The 19376-nt window shown below is 44.8% G+C and overlaps 1 protein-coding gene across 2 annotated transcripts in view; it reads left to right on the top strand.

The window, feature by feature from the left end:
* The window catches only part of ALDH3A2 (aldehyde dehydrogenase 3 family member A2), a 126780-nt gene extending 120550 nt beyond the window's left edge, over positions 1-6230 (top strand). Inside the window, exons 11-12 of one of the 2 annotated variants that reach the window (XM_075336248.1) lie at positions 3065-3162; positions 4393-6230. In XM_075336248.1, coding sequence (XP_075192363.1) covers positions 3065-3130 — 66 coding nt within the window. In that variant the 3' untranslated portion in view covers positions 3131-3162; positions 4393-6230. The remainder of the gene's footprint in view (positions 1-3064; positions 3163-4392) is intronic. The other variant, XM_075336249.1, reaches the window with a different exon arrangement.
* Positions 6231-19376: the final 13146 nt, after the last annotated feature.

Raw genomic sequence — 19376 nt, forward strand, 5'->3', positions numbered from 1 at the left:
GGAGGATCATTACCAGGATGGGGTACCTTAGTTAGCCTTATGGAGGTAATGTCCCCAAATTTTCTATGTGCCCACGGGAGCTCGTATTTGAGGATATATCCACAGGTTTGTGTGCAGGTTTCCCGCAGCAGCTCCCTGAAATCCGCAGCTATACATTGCTGCGGGATCCCAGCGAAATATCTGTGGAAAACCTGCGGATATTCGTGCGACTTACCTGCGGAAGTCCCGGCCTCTATCTACATAATGGAGGGCCAGGAATTATGCAGGTATTTCCGCAGGAATAATTGACATGCAGTTATGTGCGGCTGCGGGACATCCGCAGCATATTCCGCAGCCGCACATACCGCAGCAGAGACATAGACACTCCCTATGTATCATAGGATAACATGGGAAGTGTCTGTACTTGCGGATTTGTCTAAAAAAATCCAGATAAATCCGCGGGTTTTCCGTGGCAAAATCCGCGGGTACAGAGTCCCGTGGGCACATAGCCTAAGGGTGTCAGCAGCAGATCCTCGCCCCATAACTGTGTCATGCCCACACTTTTTGCTTAAAATTTTATTTTCTCCCTCTAAAACCAGGTTGCGTCTTATACTCCGAAAAATACGGTAATAAAGTAGTAAGTGTACACATTTCATAGTTTTGGGTCTACAGCTCCCATGCTGGCTTTGTGCTCCATGGTCAGAAACTCAAACATTCTGTGTCCTTGCAGTGTCATACATTCTTCCCTTTGTGATCTATTTAATGCTCACGTTTTGTAGAAATACAGGACAACTAGAAGGAATTATGACTGCTCAAATTTGTTTGCTGTCCTGTTACCTATAGATAAATAAGGCCCTATTCATGAAGGTGTTTTCTGGCATAAAACAACTTCAGATGTCTCAAAATGTTTGCTATTTTTGGTCCACACAAAATTTTTTTTGAAAAAAATAAAATGGAATTGTGAAAAAAGACGTAGTCTGTGTGCTATCCATTAAAGAAAAAGTGGATAGCATAGCACTCCTGTGACAACAAGAAATGTGTGAATGAGGTCCGCGTCTTTTTCCAGTGTTTATATCCCAAGCCCATTGTCAGCACTTTAGCAGGATACCTATAACTTGACTCTAGTAGACTCCAGAGTGTAATAAAAGAAGTCTAATGACCAGGAATTATTCTTCTTTAAAATAAAATAAAAAATAAATGACTGTGCACCAAGTCTACATGAAAGTCTTTTCATTGTTTGTCAGCTAAATGAACCCCTCCCCCCCCCCCCCACCTGTCAGTAGCATAAATGCTCATTAATGTCCCATTTTCCCATCCTTTATACAGTGGGTACGGAAAGTATTTAGACCCTTTTAAATTTTTCAATCTTTGTTTCATTGCAGCCATTTGTTGAATTAAAAACAGTTAATTTTTTTTTTCCTCATTAATGTACACTCTGCTCCCCATCTTGTCAGGAAAAAAAATCAGAAATGTAGAAATTTTTGCAAATGTATTAAACAAGAAAAACTGAAATATCACATGGTCAAAAGTATTCAGACCCTTTGCTCAGACACTCATATTTAAGTCACATGCTGTTCATTTCCTTGTGATTCTCCTTGAGATGTTGCTACTACTTCATTGGAGTCCAGCTATATTTAATTAATTAAACTGATAGGACTTGATTTGGAAATGCACACAGCTCACAGTGCATGTCAGACCAAATGAGAATCATGAGGTCAAAGGAACAGCCCAAGGAGCTCAGAGACAAAATTGTGGCAAGGCACAGATGTGGCCAATATTACAAAATAATTTCTGCAGTACTCAGGGGTCCTAAGAGCACAGTGGCCTCCTTAATCCTTAAATGGAAGAAGTTTGGGAGCACCAGAACTCTTACTAGACCTAGCCGTCCAGCCAAACTGAGCAATCATGGAAGAAGAGCCTTGGTGAGAAAGGTAAAGAAGAACCCCAAGATCCCTATATCTAAGCTCCAGAGATGCAGTAGGGAGATGGGAGAAAGTTCCACAAAGTCAACTATCACTGCAGCCCTCTACCAGTTGGGCCTTTATGGCAGAGTGGCCCGACGGCGGCCTCTCCTCAGTGCAAGACATATGAAAGCCCACACAGAGTTTGCAAAAAAAAAAACAAACACATGAAGGACTCCCAGACTATGAGAAATAAGATTTTCTGGTCTGAAGAGACGAAGATAGAACTTTTTGGTGATATTTCTAAGTGGTATGTGTGGAGAAAACCAGGCACTGCTAATCACCTACCCAATACAATCCCAGCAGGGAAACATGGTTGTGGCAGCATCATGCTATGGGCGTGAATTTCAGCTACAGGGACAGGACAACTGATTGTAACTGAAGGAAAGATGAATGCGGCAAAGTACAGAAATATCCTGGAAGAAAACCTCTTCCAGAGTGCTTTGAACCTCAGACTTGGCCGAAGGTTCACCTTCCAACAAGACAATGACCCTAAGCACACAGCTAAAATAACAAAGGAGTGACTTCAGAACAATTCTGTAACCATTCTTGACTGGCCAAGTCAGAGCCCTGACCTAAACCCAATTGAGCACCTCAGGAGAGAACTGAAAATGGCTGTCCACCAACGTTCACATCCAACCTGACGGAACTGGAGAGGATCTGCAAGGAAGAATGGCAGAGGCTCCCCAAATCCAGGTGTGAAACTTGTTGCATCATTCCCAAGACGACTCATGGCTGTACTAGCTCAAAAGGAAGTGCCTACTCAATACTGAGCAAAGGGTCTGAATACTTAAGATCATGTGATATTTCAGTTTTTCTTGTTTTAATAAATTTGCAAAAATGTCAACATTTCTGGGGGGGGTTCTGTCAAGATGGGGTGCAGAGTGAACATTGGTAAATTCAAAAATGTTCATTTTTATCTCACTAAATAGCTGCAATGATACAAAGAGTGAAAAATTTAAAGGGGTCTGAATACGTTACGTACCCACTGTATTTATTTTTTATGTAGCATGCTTTATGCTTTAGATTACAACGGATTTGAAGCATTTTTGTATACTGTGACCATATGGTTTTACCATTCTTTTCACAAAGAAAATATATATTTTTTCTTTATTTTGCCCCAGAAATACCGTAGACTGCTGGCAGTCAAAGGGCTACAGCTTGCGTTGGCTTTTCACAGACTGCTTTAATTGCAGGGAGCGGCGTTCACATTTTCAGCAAGGTATCTGATTTCAGGCCTGTGGAAGCCTACATCATCTTTGTGGCGTAGAAGCTCAATGAGAACCTGTAAAAATGCTTAAACGGGGTTATAAATTCCTTTTAAAATCCAGTAAAGTTCTTAAGCCATCTTTATTTTGGTTGGACAACATTACAATACGTTGGTTTTGTTTGTTTTTTTATCAGTTTAGCTGTATGAGGGTTTTTTTTCACAATCTGCAGATATTCTATAACTTTTTTTTTTTTATTACAAGATTTTTCAAATGTAAAAAAGTTATTAACATATACTTAATGTCTTCATACGTCAATATAGAAATCATCAATGCCATTTGAAAACCTTATGTCTTCATGTTTATCTTTCATATATTGTTAAAGGGAAGCTGTCACCCTTTTTGAGTTGTATTTTTTTTTTTTTTTTTGTTAATATGGGAATTAAAGTGGCATAAAGGTGAAATTAGCCATACCTGTGTGCCTTCTGGATAATGGGTCATTTGGGAAAAATCCGCTTTTTTGTTATCTTCTATCTCCGGGCTATGGTGCATGTGCTGCGTGGAAGGTAAGCCTGCCTCCAGTCTACATTGTACAGGATTCCTCCTCCTCTTCTTTTCCCTGATGACCCTGTGGCATCAGGTGCACAGCCGGAAATCTCACGCCCGCGCATTATGCCTGCCGTCCCTCCCTGCATTGTTCTGCCCTTCTGTGGGCAGAGGCTTCCATTTTGCTGTGTTCAGGCACTGCTGCTTCAGTGTAGGGGAGAGATGGCAGACAGAATGCGCAGGCGCCAGATTTCCGGACATGCTCCGGACGTCAAGGGAACTCTGAAGAGAAGGGAAGGAGGAATCCTGTACGAGTACAATGAAGACTGTAGGCAGGCTTATCTTCCAGGCTGCAGCAGACCCACCCCCCATAGCCCAGAAGATATAAAAGGATTTTTGCCAAACGACCAATCATCCAGGAGGCATACATGTAATTTGCTTAATCTGTTAAATGCATCAGATTTTCTGCACAAAACAAAATGCAGTATTTACGCTAGATGGGAACATAGCCTGAGATGGAAAAAATATGTGATCACAACTCCAAAATAGTTCACATTTCCCTGGAATTTAATTTAAAGGTTATGGTACTTTTTATCTAATTGGAAACGCAAAATGATTTTATGAGTTTCTGAGAAGGTCATAGAAGTCATCACAGTGTCATGTAATAGCCTTCTAAAATAAGGTGCTTTATTTTACAGATGATCTAAACGTGGGATCCTGGTATCAGAATTCGCTGTTCCTGGTTGTTTCCTATTAAGTCTATGCATTGAATAAACACCTTTGCTTCTATCGTATGTACTAATGTCTTCTGCTTCAGCACAAATCTAACCTCCCCTTACCCCACGTTGGATAACTGTCAGCCATGGTTTCATCGAATGTTCAGCTAGCAGCCAACTCTTGCATACACAGAATTGCTCAGATGGCCGAGCGCTCCTGTGTTCAATTTGAGGGAGCTGCTGCCCAACATGCAAGATCTTTATCTTCCACCACAAGCCTCTGTCAGAGAGCACTATACACATTGCACTGTAAACCAAAAACCTCTTTATTGCACATTTGGACAACTTTAGTCTAATGTTTGAGAGACCTTTGAAAGCCTTCCATACTGTATTATCAGTTCTGCTGTGAAAGGATCGAGAAGATGCCAATAGTGCTCAGCTATATTCAGATTTCCTATAAAAGTAAATGCATGGGCTCCTTGAATTTTCTTTACATCGGATTGGAGACTGGGTCAGTGGTGCCCCCATAGTAAGCGTAATATTCTTGATTACTGTCCCAGAGGAATTAATGACGCCCAATCAGTTGCCATAATGGCTGCTTTTTAGGATTGTGAGACTGGCTGTGGCTACCTTTGCATTGATAAAGAAGGTGTCCACTGCCTATTACCCATATTTCTGCATCATTCCACTATGTCTGTAGTGATATTATATATATATATGTATATATATATATATATATATATATATATATATATATATATATATATATATATATATATATATATATATTCATATGTGTGTGTGTGTGTGTCAGTACAGACCAAACGCTTGTACACCCCTTCTCATTCAATGAGTTTTCTTTATTTTCATGACTCAGAAAATTGTAGCTTCACATTGAAGGCATCAAAACTATGAATTAATATAGAACCTAGAATATAAGACATTTTCTTTTGTTTCAAACTTTAAGTATTTCATTCCACATGTGTTAAGTCACAGTTTTGATGACTTCAATGTGAATCTACAATTTTCAGTCATGAAAATAAAGAAAACTCTTTGAATGAGAAGGTATGTCCAAACGTTTGGTCTCTACTATGTGTGTATGTGTATATATGTTCCTTTACACATCACTAGTGTAATGGCTGGCATATATTTTTACCATCACAAAGAAGGGAGAAGATAAATTTATAGAAAAGTTCTGCAGTTTTAAATTAAAATCTACAAGTATGGGAAAAAATATTAATTTTGAATGATGTAAGAAATGTTAGTTTTTATTTCCAGTTCCAGAACCAACAATTGCAGCCCTGTCTATGAATTTTATGATTTTTACCTTGAAAAGTGATGGCACTTTGATATGACACTGCGTGACTGCATTACCTTCTGAGTTTTCCCTGCACAATGCCATCCAGATATCCAAAATCGCCCATGCTGACGATAATCGGGAAAAGGCAGCCCCTGTTTGATGAATTGTTGCGTGAAGAGATTTAATTTGCCTTCACTGATTGCACATTCCCTTTAAAATGGTATATTGAGTGACATATTAGCAGCAGAAGCCTATAGGGAATTATATTCCAATTGAGGTACATCGTGTTTTATCTTTTATAATGCAACCAGAATCTAGATTGATGATTGTTATAAAATTTATTTTTGCACTGTAATAAAATGATATTTTAAAAGTTGCTTTATTAAAATCCACTTTGGATTAAATTGACATTCTTTACTAAAGGTGTATGTTTTTCCATCCTATTTTCAAAACTGTTCACTAATCTGAAAATAATGTTGGAGACCTTAAGATTTACAAGTAAAGTTGTAACATAACTGAAGGAGAGAGTTGTCATTTGTTCTTAATAATGATCTGAGTGCTATTATGCAATCTGAACATTTGTAAACAGTAGTTTACATGTGGTTCCAAACAGTAGGTTTGACCACATGTGGGGTATCGGCATAGTTTATAAGGTTGAAGGGAGACTCTAAGTCCATCTAGTTCAACCCGTAGCCTAACATGTTGATCCAGAGGAAAGCAAAAAAAACCCCAATGTGTCAAACAAGCTCCAATGGGGAAAAAAATTCCTTCCTGACTCCACATACGGCAATCAGACTAGTTCCCTGGATCAACACCCTGTCATAAAATCTAATATACATAACTGGTAATATTACATTTTTCAAGAAAGGCATCCAGGCTCTTCTTAAATGTTAGTGAATCGCTCATTACATCATCATGCGGCAGAGAGTTCCTACTCTCACTGCTCGTACAGTAAAGAATCCTCGTCTGTGATTATGATTAAACCTTCTTTCCTCAAGACGTAGCGGATGCTCCTGTGTTCCAGTCGCAGGCCTAGGTGTAAAGAGATCTTTGGAAAGGTCTCTGTACTGTCCCCTCAAATATTTATACATTGTGATTTAGATCCCCCCTAAGCCTTTGTTTTTCCAAACTAAATAACCCCCAAGTTTAATAACCTGTCTTGGTATTGCAGCCCACCCATTCCTCTAATAATCTTGGTCGCTCTTCTATCTACCTGTAAGATTATGCTATTTATAACCTTCTATACTTTTGCTATCAAGAAAAGCATCCATTCCTCTCTTAAATTCATTCAGTGAGTTGGCCATCACCACTTCCTCAGGAAGAGAGTTCCAGAGCCTCACTGCGCTTACTGTGAAGAACCCTCTTCTATGCTGATGTAGGAATTTTCTTTCCTCCAATCGAAGAGAATGCCCCCTTGTTCTTGTCATAGTCCTTAGTACAAACAGATCATGGGAGAGATCTCTATATGGCCCTCTGATATATTTGTACATATTTATTAGGTCTCTCCTAAGTCTTCTCTTTTCTAGAGTAAATAGACCTAATTTTGATAACCTTTCCGTGTATTGTAATGCACCCACTCCATTTATTATTTTAGTAGCCCGCCTCTGAACCCTTTCAAATTCAGTAATGTCTTTCTTGAGCACCGGCGCCCAAAATTGCACACAATACTCCAAGTGTGGTCTGACGAGTGATTTGTACAGAGGGAGAATGATGATTTCATCTCATGCCCCCAGACCTCTTCTAATGCATCCCATCACCCTATTTGCTTTGGTGGCTGCTGCCTGACACTGGGCACTCCAATTTAGCTTCTTATTGACTAATATGCCTAAGTCTTTTTCCATGTCTGATTTCCCCAGCAGTTTTCCATTTAGTAAGTAATCGTAGCATCTGTTTCTCCTTCCCATGTGCATAACCTTACACTTATCTGTGTTAAACCTCATTTGCCATTTTTCAGCCCTATTCTCCAATTTACTCAAATCCATCTGTAGTTGCAAACTGTCCTCCTTTGTGTTAACTACCTTACCTAGTTTTGTATCATCTGCAAATACTGATATTTTACTCTGTAAACCATCCACCAGATCATTAATAAATATATTAAATAGTAGGGGGCCCAATACAGACCCCTGTGGCACCCCACTAGTAACCCTGGCCCAATCTGAGTATGCGCCATTAATAACCACTCTTTGTTTTCTATCACTAAGCCAGCTACTTACCCATCTACACACATTTTCCCCGAGCCCAAGCTTTCTCATTTTACTTATTAGTCTTTTATGTGGGACAGTGTCAAATGCTTAACCGAAGTCGAGATAAATGACATCCAATGATTCTCGTCAGTCCATGTGAGAGCTTACATCCTCATAGAAGCTGATCAGGTTAGTTTGACAGGAGCGAGCCTTCATAAATCCATGTTGATATGGAGTTAAACAATTATTAACATTGAGACATTCCAAGTATCCCTTAAAAACCCTTCAAACATTTTACCCACAACAGATGTTAAGCTTACCGGCCTATAGTTTCCAGGTTGCCTTTTACACCCTTCTTTGAATATTGGTACCACATTTGCTAGCCGCCAATCCAGTGGAACAGACCCAGTTTCTATAGAGTCTTTAAATATAAGGAATAGAGGCCTGTCTATCACATTACTTAACTCCCTTAATACCCGAGGGTGAATGCCATCAGGGCCTGGTAATTTGTCAATTTTAATGTTACTAAGTCGGTTCTGCACTCCTTCCTGGGTTAGGCAGGTCATACTTAATGAAGCGTTTACATGATCACTCTGCATTTCCCGTGGCATATCCTTTTCCTGTGTGAACACAGTTGAGAAAAAAGCATTTAAAACATTTGCTTTTCCCACATCGCTTTCTATGATTTTACCCTTATTCTTTAAATTGCCAACACCATCAATTTTAATCTTTTTCTGTTTATATAATTAAAGAATAGTTTGCGCTTTGTTTTGCTTTCCTTAGCAATGAGTCTCTCAGTTTCTACTTTTGCTAAATGTATTTGTTTTTTACACATTTTATTTTTTTCTCTATATATTTTTAATGCTTCTTCGCTGCCTTCTTGTTTTAGCTTTTTAAATGCCTTTTTCTTATTATTCATTGCCCCTTTTACATCCTTATTTAGCCACATTGGTTTTCTCCTGTTCCTAGCCCTTTTATTTCCGTATGGTATGGCTCGCTCGCAGTGGGTGCTTAATACCGATTTAAAAATTTCCCACTTATTTTCTGTGCTCCCATTTTTTAGGACATTGTCCCAATCAATTTGGCGAAGGTCTTCTCTAAGCTGATCAAACTTTGCTTTCCTGAAATTCAGCGTTTTTGTAACCCCCCTCCAAGGCACCTTACTGAAGGACAAGTGGAATTGTATTTTCTCTATCGTTTCATTGGGGGACACAGGACCATGGGTTATGCTGCTGTCACTAGGAGGCTGACACTAAGTAAACATAAAAAAGTTAGCTCCTCCCTAGCAGTATACACCCCGAGCCGGAGGCGGGCTCAGATTAGTTTTAGCTTAGTGTCGTAGGAGGCTGATGTAGGCCGTCTCGGCCCCCCTCAGCTATGTATATTTTTGCGCTTTTTTCTTTTATTTCGGCGCCGCTCATCACTCTCATACCTGTCGTCTTTTTCTCTGCAGGTATTCTCTTCACTCATCCTCCGCAGCCCCGTGGGTACCGCTCCCCAGGGTCGCAGGGGCTTGAGACTTCGGGGCCCTCTCCCCCGCCCGTCCCCGTGGTACCACTCCCGGGGGTGCGCGTGTGGGCAGGTTGTTTTGTGGGCACCCCTGATTCACCCTGCGGTATCACCCCAAAGGGCGTACAGGGGAATACAGCAGGGATGGAACCTCCGCAGCGTGTGTGATAGATGGGGCCCTGTCACGCTGCCTTCTCCTGGAAGGGGGCTGCTACCCCCATCATGATGTCCACTACCCTGCCTTCAGCACGCTCTCCCCCGGAGCTTTCCTGGACGAGCAGCGCTGTACACAGGCAGGGCCAGGGAGCCCTGCCTGCACCGCATCCATCGCTGGGCCGGCGCCGCCGATTGCAGGTAGGACCGACTTTCCCTGCTCTTTCCCCCGGCCCTCTCCATAAATTTAGTCCCCGCTCTCGGCCTAGTCGCTCCTGCGTCCTAGCCACGCCCCCGCTGCAGCGCTATTGGCCGCCGGTCGTCTCCCTCTGTACCTCCCACTGCTCTGCCTCCTGGCTGATGGTGGGGGCTGTGAATCCTCCGGTTTTTCGCGCCGGAATCCTGCTCCTCCCCCAGCCTCCTCCAGCGTCCCCTCGCCATTTTAGCCTGCCTCTGGTCCCCTGAGGCTGCAGCGCGCCCCTGACTTTTCCGGCCAGCTCATCCCTGGACTCCACTTATGGACTGGTGGGCAGCACGCAGGACCTGGGTAAGCTCTGCTCCTAAGGAGTAGCCCTCACTAGGTAGCATTCTGAGTTTAGGGACGAGTTAACCCTCTCCTGTCTCCTTCCTAGCAGCCACCAGGGAGAGTACCTGTTTGCACCATGCATAAGGCTAAGCCCACCCAATCCAAGCAGGCCCCCTTTGCACTATTTTTTGCATGCTCCTCCTGCAGCTCCAAATTTTCCCAGGGTCAGGACGCCCCACTCTGCTCCGTCTGTTCTGCAGACGCGCAGCCTCCGCAGGACTCCGCGGCCGACGTTTCTGATACCGCAGACGCCACAGCGCCATATGCTGCAGGGCCCTGCGTCTCGCCTCTCCCCCCCCGACTGGCTAGCGTCCCTGTCCCCGTCCGTAGATTCCCTCTCTGAGGCTTCTCGGACCATCTCGCAAGCACTGCGCCTGCTGCCGTCGCTCGCACAGATTCCCGCAGACCCGGCGCAATCGCCTCCGGAGCAGCTGAGTCCCGTTGCAGGGTCCTCCTCTGCTGCTCAGAAACGGACCCGCCAGGTCTCGTCCTCAGACTCTTCCCAGGTTTCACCTTCATCCCCAGGTCCAGACCGTCAGTCCTCCAGGGAGGCTTCTGACTGCTCCGAGGATGATTCCGATGCGGCACCCCTGCAGGACTCAGAGCAGGCGGCTGCTATTCGGCGCATGGTGAATAGCCTGATAGAAGCAGTAAACCAGACCTTGAAGGTACAGGTGGACCCAGTCTCCTCCCAGAGCACCCAGGTCTCCTTTAAGCGGGTGAAGCGGGCCCAGAACACATTCAGCGGACATCCAGAATTCGCTGAGTTACTGCGCAGCCACAGGCAACAGCCGGACAGGGTATTTACCAGCGGTAAGTCCATCGATTTGCATTATCCCTTTCCTGAGGGTCTTCGAAAGGACTGGGCAGGATCCCCTGTGGTCGACCCCCCAATCTCCCGCCTGTCTTCTCACACTGTCCTTCCACTCACTAACGGTACGTCTCTCAAAGACCCTACGGACCGTACTATTGACAGGTTGGCCCGTTCCGCCTTCGAGGCAGCGGGCACATCCCTCTCTCCGGCCTTCGCCTCGGTTTGGGTTGCGAAGGCCCTGATGTCCTGGGCGGACACGCTACGCTGCGGTCTCCGCGCCATTCCTGCCAATCCGGACCTGGTTCCCATCGCCTCGCAGATTTCCCTCGCGGGTGAGTACTTGCTCAATGCAGCCCTGGCGTCTGCAAGTTGCGCGACACAGGCCGCCAACAACAATGTGGCCATCCGTAGAGCCCTTTTGGCTCCGGTCCTGGAACGCGGATGCGGCCTCTAAGAAGTCACTAACTTCTCTGCCCTTCCTAGGGGAGCGTCTCTTCGGAGATAGGCTGGACCAGCTGATCTCCGATGCAACGGGAGGAAAGAGTACATCTCTCCCCCAATTGCGCCCCAAGCGCTTCCAGAATCGGCGCCCCACCGCTCGTTTCCGGCCCTTTCGCAGCTTCAGCTCCAATCCCCAGCCGCGGAAAAGCCGCTCTCCTCCGAGAGACAGGAAGACCCCGTCATTCAAAACCAATCCCGCCTGGCGTTCACGCCCCCGCCAGTCCACGAGATCCTCTTCTGGTTACCGCCGACGTTCCTCCAAGTGACTCGCGGTCGGCGCGCAACAGCGCCAGACTTGTGGGAGGGCGTCTGTCTCGTTTTCAGCATGTGTGGATCCCCCTGACCGCCGATGCCTGGGTCAGAGAGATCATCACATCAGGCTACAAAATAGAATTCGAAGCAAAGCCACCGAGACGTTTTTTCCTATCTCGCCCTCCCGAGTCTACCGCGCGGGCTCGCGCGTTCTTTCACTCCATAGACTCCCTCCTCCGAACCGGAGTCGTGGTACCAGTCCCTCCCGCAGAGCGTTTCAAGGGGTTCTATTCCAACCTTTTCGTGGTCCCCAAAAAGGACGGCTCGGTCCGTCCCGTCCTCGACCTAAAGCTTCTGAACAGGTCGGTGAGGCCTCGGCCGTTTCGAATGGAGTCACTCCGGTCCGTCATCGCGTCCATGGAGGTAGGCGAATTCCTGGCATCGCTGGACATTCAAGACGCCTATCTTCACGTCCCGATAGCCACCTCTCACCAACAGTTCCTCCGTTTTGCGATAGCGGAAGATCACTTCCAGTTCACGGCTCTTCCCTTCGGCCTCGCATCCGCACCCAGTGTCTTTACGAAGATCATGGCTGCTGCCATGTCCGTCCTGCATGCCAGGGGTGTCATGGTCATCCCGTACTTGGACGATATGTTGATAAAGGGCTCTTCCTTCGAGGACTGTCGTCTTGGGGTTCAGGTCACGATCGACACCCTTTCACGGTTAGGGTGGCTGATAAATCGGAAGAAGTCCTCTCTGACCCCGGCCCGTCGGATCACCTTTTTAGGCATGGTATTCGATACCATCTAAGGGCGAGTTTTCCTCACACAGGAGAAGATGTCCTCCCTACAACGAGGCCTCCGCGCTCTCCGGCGTCAGCGCCAAGTTTCCATCAGGTTCGGCATGCGAGTCCTCGGTCGTATGGTGGCGGCGATGGAAGCTGTACCCTTTGCACAGTTCCATCTCCGGCCCCTCCAGCTGGCCTAGCTGAAGAAGTGGGACAGATCTCCCTTTTCTCTGGACCGCAGGTTTCATCTTTCGCCGGAGACCCGCCACTCCCTCCGTTGGTGGCTCAATCAACGCAACCTCGCATCAGGAAGGTCCTTCCTCCCGCTCCACTGGAAGATAGTGACCACCGACGCCAGTCTCCAGGGCTGGGGAGCAGTGTTTCGACATCACACAGCGCAGGGCCGATAGTCACCGAGAGAGAGTTGCCTTCAGATCAACATTTTGGAGATAAGAGCCATCCGGCTAGCCTTGCAGCAGTTTCGGCACCTAGTACAGGGTTGCCCGGTCAGGATCCAGTCGGACAATGCGACGGCGGTGGCGTACATCAACCACCAAGGCGGCACAAGAAGTGTCGGGGCGATGCGAGAAGTCAAGAAGATTTTGCACTGGGCCGAGTGTCATCACTCCCTGATCTCAGCGGTACACATCCCAGGCGTGGACAATTGGGCGGCGGACTTCCTCAGCAGGGAAGGCCTCGCCTCCGGAGAATGGTCCCTCAACCGGGAAGTCTTCATCCAGATCTGCGACAGATGGGGAGTTCCGGACGTGGACCTAATGGCCTCCCGGTTCAACCGTCAGGTTCCGCACTTTGTAGCGCGGTGCCGTGACCGCTTGGCTTTAGGAGTCGACGCCCTCACCCTGTCATGGAGCCAGTTCAGTCTCCCGTACATCTTCCCTCCGCTCCCTCTAATTCCGAGGGTCCTCAAGAAGATCAAGGCGGAAGGGATACCGGTCATCCTAGTGGCTCCCGGACTGGCCCAGGCGAGCATAGTTCGCGGAACTAACTCAGCTCCTCGCAGACGCTCCGTGGCGCCTTCCAGACCGTCCAGATCTCCTGCAGCAGGGACCTCTCTTCCATCAGAACTCACAGGTCCTAAATTTGACGGCCTGGCCATTGAATCCTGGGTTCTAGCTAAGGCTGGTTTTTCCTCAAGAGTGATTCAGACAATGATTAGGGCCAGGAAGCCATCTTCATCAAAGATTTACCACCGCACGTGGAAGGTTTTCTTCAGGTGGTGTGAAGAGCAGAATTTCTTCTCCTCTCGCCTTCTCCCTTCCTTCCCTATTGGCATTCTTGCAGTCAGGCCTAGATGCGGGTCTCTCGCTCACAACACTAAAAGGCCAGATATCGGCGTTATCAATCCTGTTTCAGAAGCCACTGGCCGCTCGTTCACAGGTTAAGACCTTCATCCAGGGAGTGGCCCACCTGGCACCGCCGTACCGTCGGCCTCTAGAACCGTGGGACCTTAATCTAGTCCTAGGGTCACTTCAGGGCTCCCCATTGCGAGAATCTTCCCTTTCACACCTGTCTTGGAAGGTGGTGTTTCTTGTTGCCATCACTTCTATTCGCAGGACGTCAGAGCTGGCAGCTCTCTCTTGTCGTTCCCCCTTTTTGATTTTTCACCAGGACAAAGCGGTTCTCCGGCCAGATCCTGCTTTTCTCCCAAAGGTGGTCTCCCCGTTCCATCTTAACGAAGAAATCGTTCTTCTGTCCTGGCCCCTCTCACAGCTTGGAGAGGTCCTTGCACACCCTGGACCTAGTGCGTGCACTTAGAATTTATGTCTCCAGAACCGCGCCGTTCCGTAAGTCAGATGGTCTGTTTGTTCTCCCTTCTGGTCCCAAGAGGGGTGAATCGACATCCAAGGCCACGATTGCCAGATGGATCCGTTCCGCCATATCAGAGGCCTATCGGATTCGGGACAAGTCTCCGCCGCGGGGGGTAAAGGCGCACTCTACCCGTGCAGTGGGAGCCTCTTGGGCGATTAGGCATCAGGCGTCGGCCGACCAGGTCTGCAAGGCCGCCACCTGGTCTAGCCTGCACACCTTTACTAGGTTCTACCAGGTTCACACCCAAGCATCGGCAGATGCTATTTTTGGGAGAAAGGTCTTGCAGGCAGCAGTTGCACACCTGTAATAGGGTGGCAGCATTCAATTATAGTGCAAGCCCGCCGAGGGAGGTTGTTGTTTTTCTTCCTCTGCGGGTTTTTCGGTATTCCCACCCAGGGACTGCTTTTGGACGTCCCATGGTCCTGTGTCCCCCAATGAAACGATAGAGAAAGTAGGATTTTTGTGTACTCACCGTAAAATCTCTTTCTCTGAGTCTTCATTGGGGGACACAGCACCCACCCTGCTTGGTTTTTTGGTTGTTCAATTGCATTTGCCTGCTATTTTTCAGTGGTCTTATGTTAATAGACCTCTTGTTTGCACGGCTGCATTGTTTTAGTTACAACTTGTGTTTATGTATGGTGATTCTGGTACTCCTCCTACTGCTTGTGCACCAACTGATCTGAGCCCGCCTCCGGCTCGGGGTGTATACTGCTAGGGAGGAGCTAACTTTTTAATGTTTACTTAGTGTCAGCCTCCTAGTGACAGCAGCATAACCCATGGTCCTGTGTCCCCCAATGAAGACTCAGAGAAAGAGATTTTACGGTGAGTACACAAAAATCCTACTATATTGTGGTCACTATTCCCTAGGTGCCCATCCACTCGTACCTCTGTTATTCTATCTGGCCTGTTGCTTAACCCCTTCACGACCATGGACGGATCTTTCCGTCATGGATCGTGTCCCGGTAAGCCCCGCCCCCTGCCGCGGGCAGGCGGCGTGGATCGGCACACATATCAGCTGTTTTCAACAGCTGACATGTGTGCCTACATGTTCCGAGTGGAATCGCATTCCACCCGGAACATTAACCCCTTAGATCTCGCTGCCAAAGTCTGGCAGCGAGATCTATATGCGCGCGGCCATGTTTTTTACTTACCGCCGCCCCCTCCGGACATCACGTGAGTGATCACGTGACGTTCGGTAGTTGCCATCGTAGCACAGGGTCATGTGATGACGCCTGCTGCTACTAAGTTTCACTTTCCTTTTTCCTCGGCACAGAGCAGAGGAAAAAAGAAAGTGACTATTTCTGCTGTTTACAGCGGTATAGCTGTGATCAGCAGATAGCGATCAGCAATCAGATTGCTGATCGCTATAGCCCCCTAGGGGGACTAGTAAAATAAAATTAAAAAAGTTTTAAAAAATTAAAAAAAAAACCTAAAAGTTCAAATCACCCCCCTTTCCCCCCACTGAAAATGAAAGGGTTAAAAAAAATAAATATACACATATTTGGTATCGCCGCGTTCAGAAATGCCCGATCTATCAAAATATAAAATCAATTAATCTGATTGGTAAACGGCGTAATGGCAAAAAAATTCCAAACGCCAAAATTACGTTTTTTGGTCGCCGCAAGTTTTACGCAAAATGCAATAACAGGCGATCAAAACGTAGCATCTGCGCAAAAATGCTACCACTAGAAACATCAGCTCGAGACACAAAAAATAAGCCGTTACTGAGCCATAGATCCCAAAAAATGAGAACTCTACGGGTTTCAGAAAATGGCGCAAAACGTACGCCACTTTTATTGGACAAGCTTGTGAATTTTTTTAACCCCTTAGATACAAGTAAACCTATACATGTTTGGTGTCTACAAACTCGCACCGACCTCAGGCATCATCCCCACACATCAGTTTTACCATATAGTGAACACCGTGAATAAAACATCCCAAAAACTATTGTGCCATCACACTTTTTTTGCAATTTTTCCACACTTGGAATTTTTTTGCTGCTTTCCAGTACACCATATGGTAAAACTTATGGTTTCATTTAAAAGTACAACTTGTCCCGCAAAAAACAAGCCCTCATATGGCAAGATTGACAGAAAAATAAAAAAGTTACGGCTCTCGGAAGAAGGGGAGCAAAAAACAAAAACGCAAAAACGTAAAGTGCCCCGGGGCTGAAGGGGTTAAAATTAAGTCGAGAAGGGCTGCCCCTCTAGTTGGGCCCAGCACAAGTTGGGACAGATAATTATCCTTAGTTACTGACAGAAGCCGGTTTCCTTTCTGAGATACGCAGGTTTCAGTTTCCCAGTCTATATTGGGGTAGTTGAAGTCCCCCATAATAATCACCTCATTGTGATTTGCTGCTTTGTCGATTTGTTTCAATAATACATTTTCAGTGGTTTCTGTTATATTTGGTGGCTTATAACAAACCCCTATGAGGATTTTATTAGTTTTCCCTCCTTGTATCTCCACCCATAGAGACTCCACCTCTTCATTTCCCTCTTGGATATCTTCTCTTAGATACGCCGGAGAAATTGCACAACAAATGGTATGGTCAAATTTCTGCTGCTGCCCTACATTTTTCTGGACATTAACTTATTTTCATTTCTTGTTTCCAGTGTGTTTTAATTCCTGTGAAGCACCTAAAGGGTTAACAAACTTCCAAAATGTGGATTTGAATATTTTCTAAAGACTTGCAGTTTTTAAAATGTGGGCACGTTTTGTGTATGTATGTATATATATATATATATATATATATATATATATTTTATTATATAAATTTACACACGCACAGTGCGTGAAAAAAAAAAAAATTGTCAAAGCCAAATTGGATATAATTACACACCAAACATAAAAAAAGGGGGTAGACAAAAGTATTGCCACTGTTTGAAAAATCATGTGATGCTTCTCTAATTTGTGTAATTAACAGCACCTGTAACTTACCTGTGGCACCTAACAGGTGTTGGCAATAACTAGATCACATTTGCAGCCAGTTGACATGGATTGAGTTGGATTGAGGCGAAAATCTATAAACTCTGATCTGATTAATGCAAATGGGTCTGGATGAAACAAGGGGAAAAGGGGGCTATCAGATTCAGAATTTGAAGAAACTGTCGAGTTTGATGGAGAAAGCCTGATATGGGGTTGTTTCACAGCCAAAGTTGTTGGATACTTGACCAGGATTGATTGTGGTCTCATTGCTGAGCTATATGTGAGTTTCCTACAAGAAGTTACTTCATGCACACGAGTACTATAGGTATGAAAAGGACGTTATAGTGTTTTAGCAGGACAACAACTCGAAGCATACATTGAGATTGGCAAAGAAATGGTTTAATGAAAATGAAGTAGGGGTGCTGGATTGGCCCCCATAATCTCCAGATCTCAACCCAATCGAACACTTGTGGGTAGAGTTGAAAACAAAGCTGTATACATACCCAAGAGAGTTGACCAGTATGCACCAACATTGGGAATGTGTAGAAGAGACCGGAGATCAGATTTCAGTAGCGACATGCTTCAATCTGATCAAGGACATGCCCAGAAGAATTCGGGCAGTGTTGAAAGCCAAAGGTGTATTTTTACAAAATACTAAAATAAAATTTAAAATTTAGATTTTTAGAAGCAAAAACTGAAACAATGCTGTGACAAGACAAGAATCTGCATAACTGATCATATGCTAAATAGTTGAAAGTCCAATTTATGTATGAGGTAGCCAAGATGATTGTGTATAAAACGAATAGTTTATAAAATGAAGGTAGTCTCACATTCGAAGTTGTAGTGGATGGTAAGATACGACGCCTGAATGTCAAAAGTTCAAAACATTGTTACTAGGGATGATCGAATATCTCAAATATTCGGCTTCGCGAATATTTTCTGAATAGGTCGCCGCTATTCGACTATTCGCGAATATTCGATGTGCAATGTAAGTCCATGAGAAACCCAAATAACTATTCGGGCTTCCCGTAGACTTACGTTGTGAATCGAATATTCGCATATCGGTGACCTATTTGGAAAATATTCTCGAAGCCGAATAATTGAGGTATTCGATCATCCCTAATTGTTACCCTTTTGCTCATCAGTCTATGTTGAAACTATTTCCTCATAAAGTGACACTGTACAGAAAAATTTAGCCTGGTCAGGAAGGTGAAAACAAGCTTCAGCGGTAAAGGGCTAATGTCAGTGAAGATTTCCAGAGTTGTCAAGTTTCATTGATCTAATGGAAGAAGAAAAAATGACAACTGTACTGTACATGAGTATGAATTGGAACTAAACTAAGCCCTGTATTGCTCTTTATAAGAGATATTTACAGTACTGTTGATTATGTAATAATTAGGGATAATAGAATACCTCAAATATTCGGCTTCGCGAATATTTTCCGAATAGGTCGCCGATATGCGAATATTCGATGCGCAATGTAAGTCTATGGGAAGCCCAAATAATTCCGAATCGCATTGAATATTCATGAATTGTCGAATAGCGGCGACCTATTCGGCACATATTCGCGAAGCCGAATATTTGAGCTATTCGATCATACCAAGTTGAAATATGATAAGATGAACAATTGATGCAAGATATTTCCTTATTAGTTTATGCTGTGAAATACATATGAATTACAACGAAAAAAGGAAATGAAGAGAATATGGTAAAGTCATTGGTTTAGCGTATAAAACAAAACCGCTTTTGATAATGTTAAAAATTCTTGGGATGGAGAATTTTCAAACTCTTGACTGTGAATTTGCATATTTTCTACAAGCAGGTACTTCTTGGGTAAAAGTAACCTAAGTTTTTATTTAAAACAAAAAAACCCTGCATGGTTCTGCTAAAGGAAAGGCAGTCTCTTCACTTTACAAAAATTTGTCCTTTATACCACAAAATATTAAAAATCATGTTCCCATCTCTTTGTAAAGTGCAAAATTGTAATAAATTAAACACATACACAACTCCATAGAATTTCTGCAGTAGCAGCATTGCATTCTAATATTTTACTAGCCTGGGTCCAGGGAATTGGACATCCTTGTAATCATTGTGAAGGTCACACACCAAGGGGCTTTATTTCTTCA

The sequence above is a fragment of the Anomaloglossus baeobatrachus genome, chromosome 2 (genome assembly GCF_048569485.1).
Source record: "Anomaloglossus baeobatrachus isolate aAnoBae1 chromosome 2, aAnoBae1.hap1, whole genome shotgun sequence".
NCBI classification, from domain to species: domain Eukaryota; kingdom Metazoa; phylum Chordata; class Amphibia; order Anura; family Aromobatidae; genus Anomaloglossus; species Anomaloglossus baeobatrachus.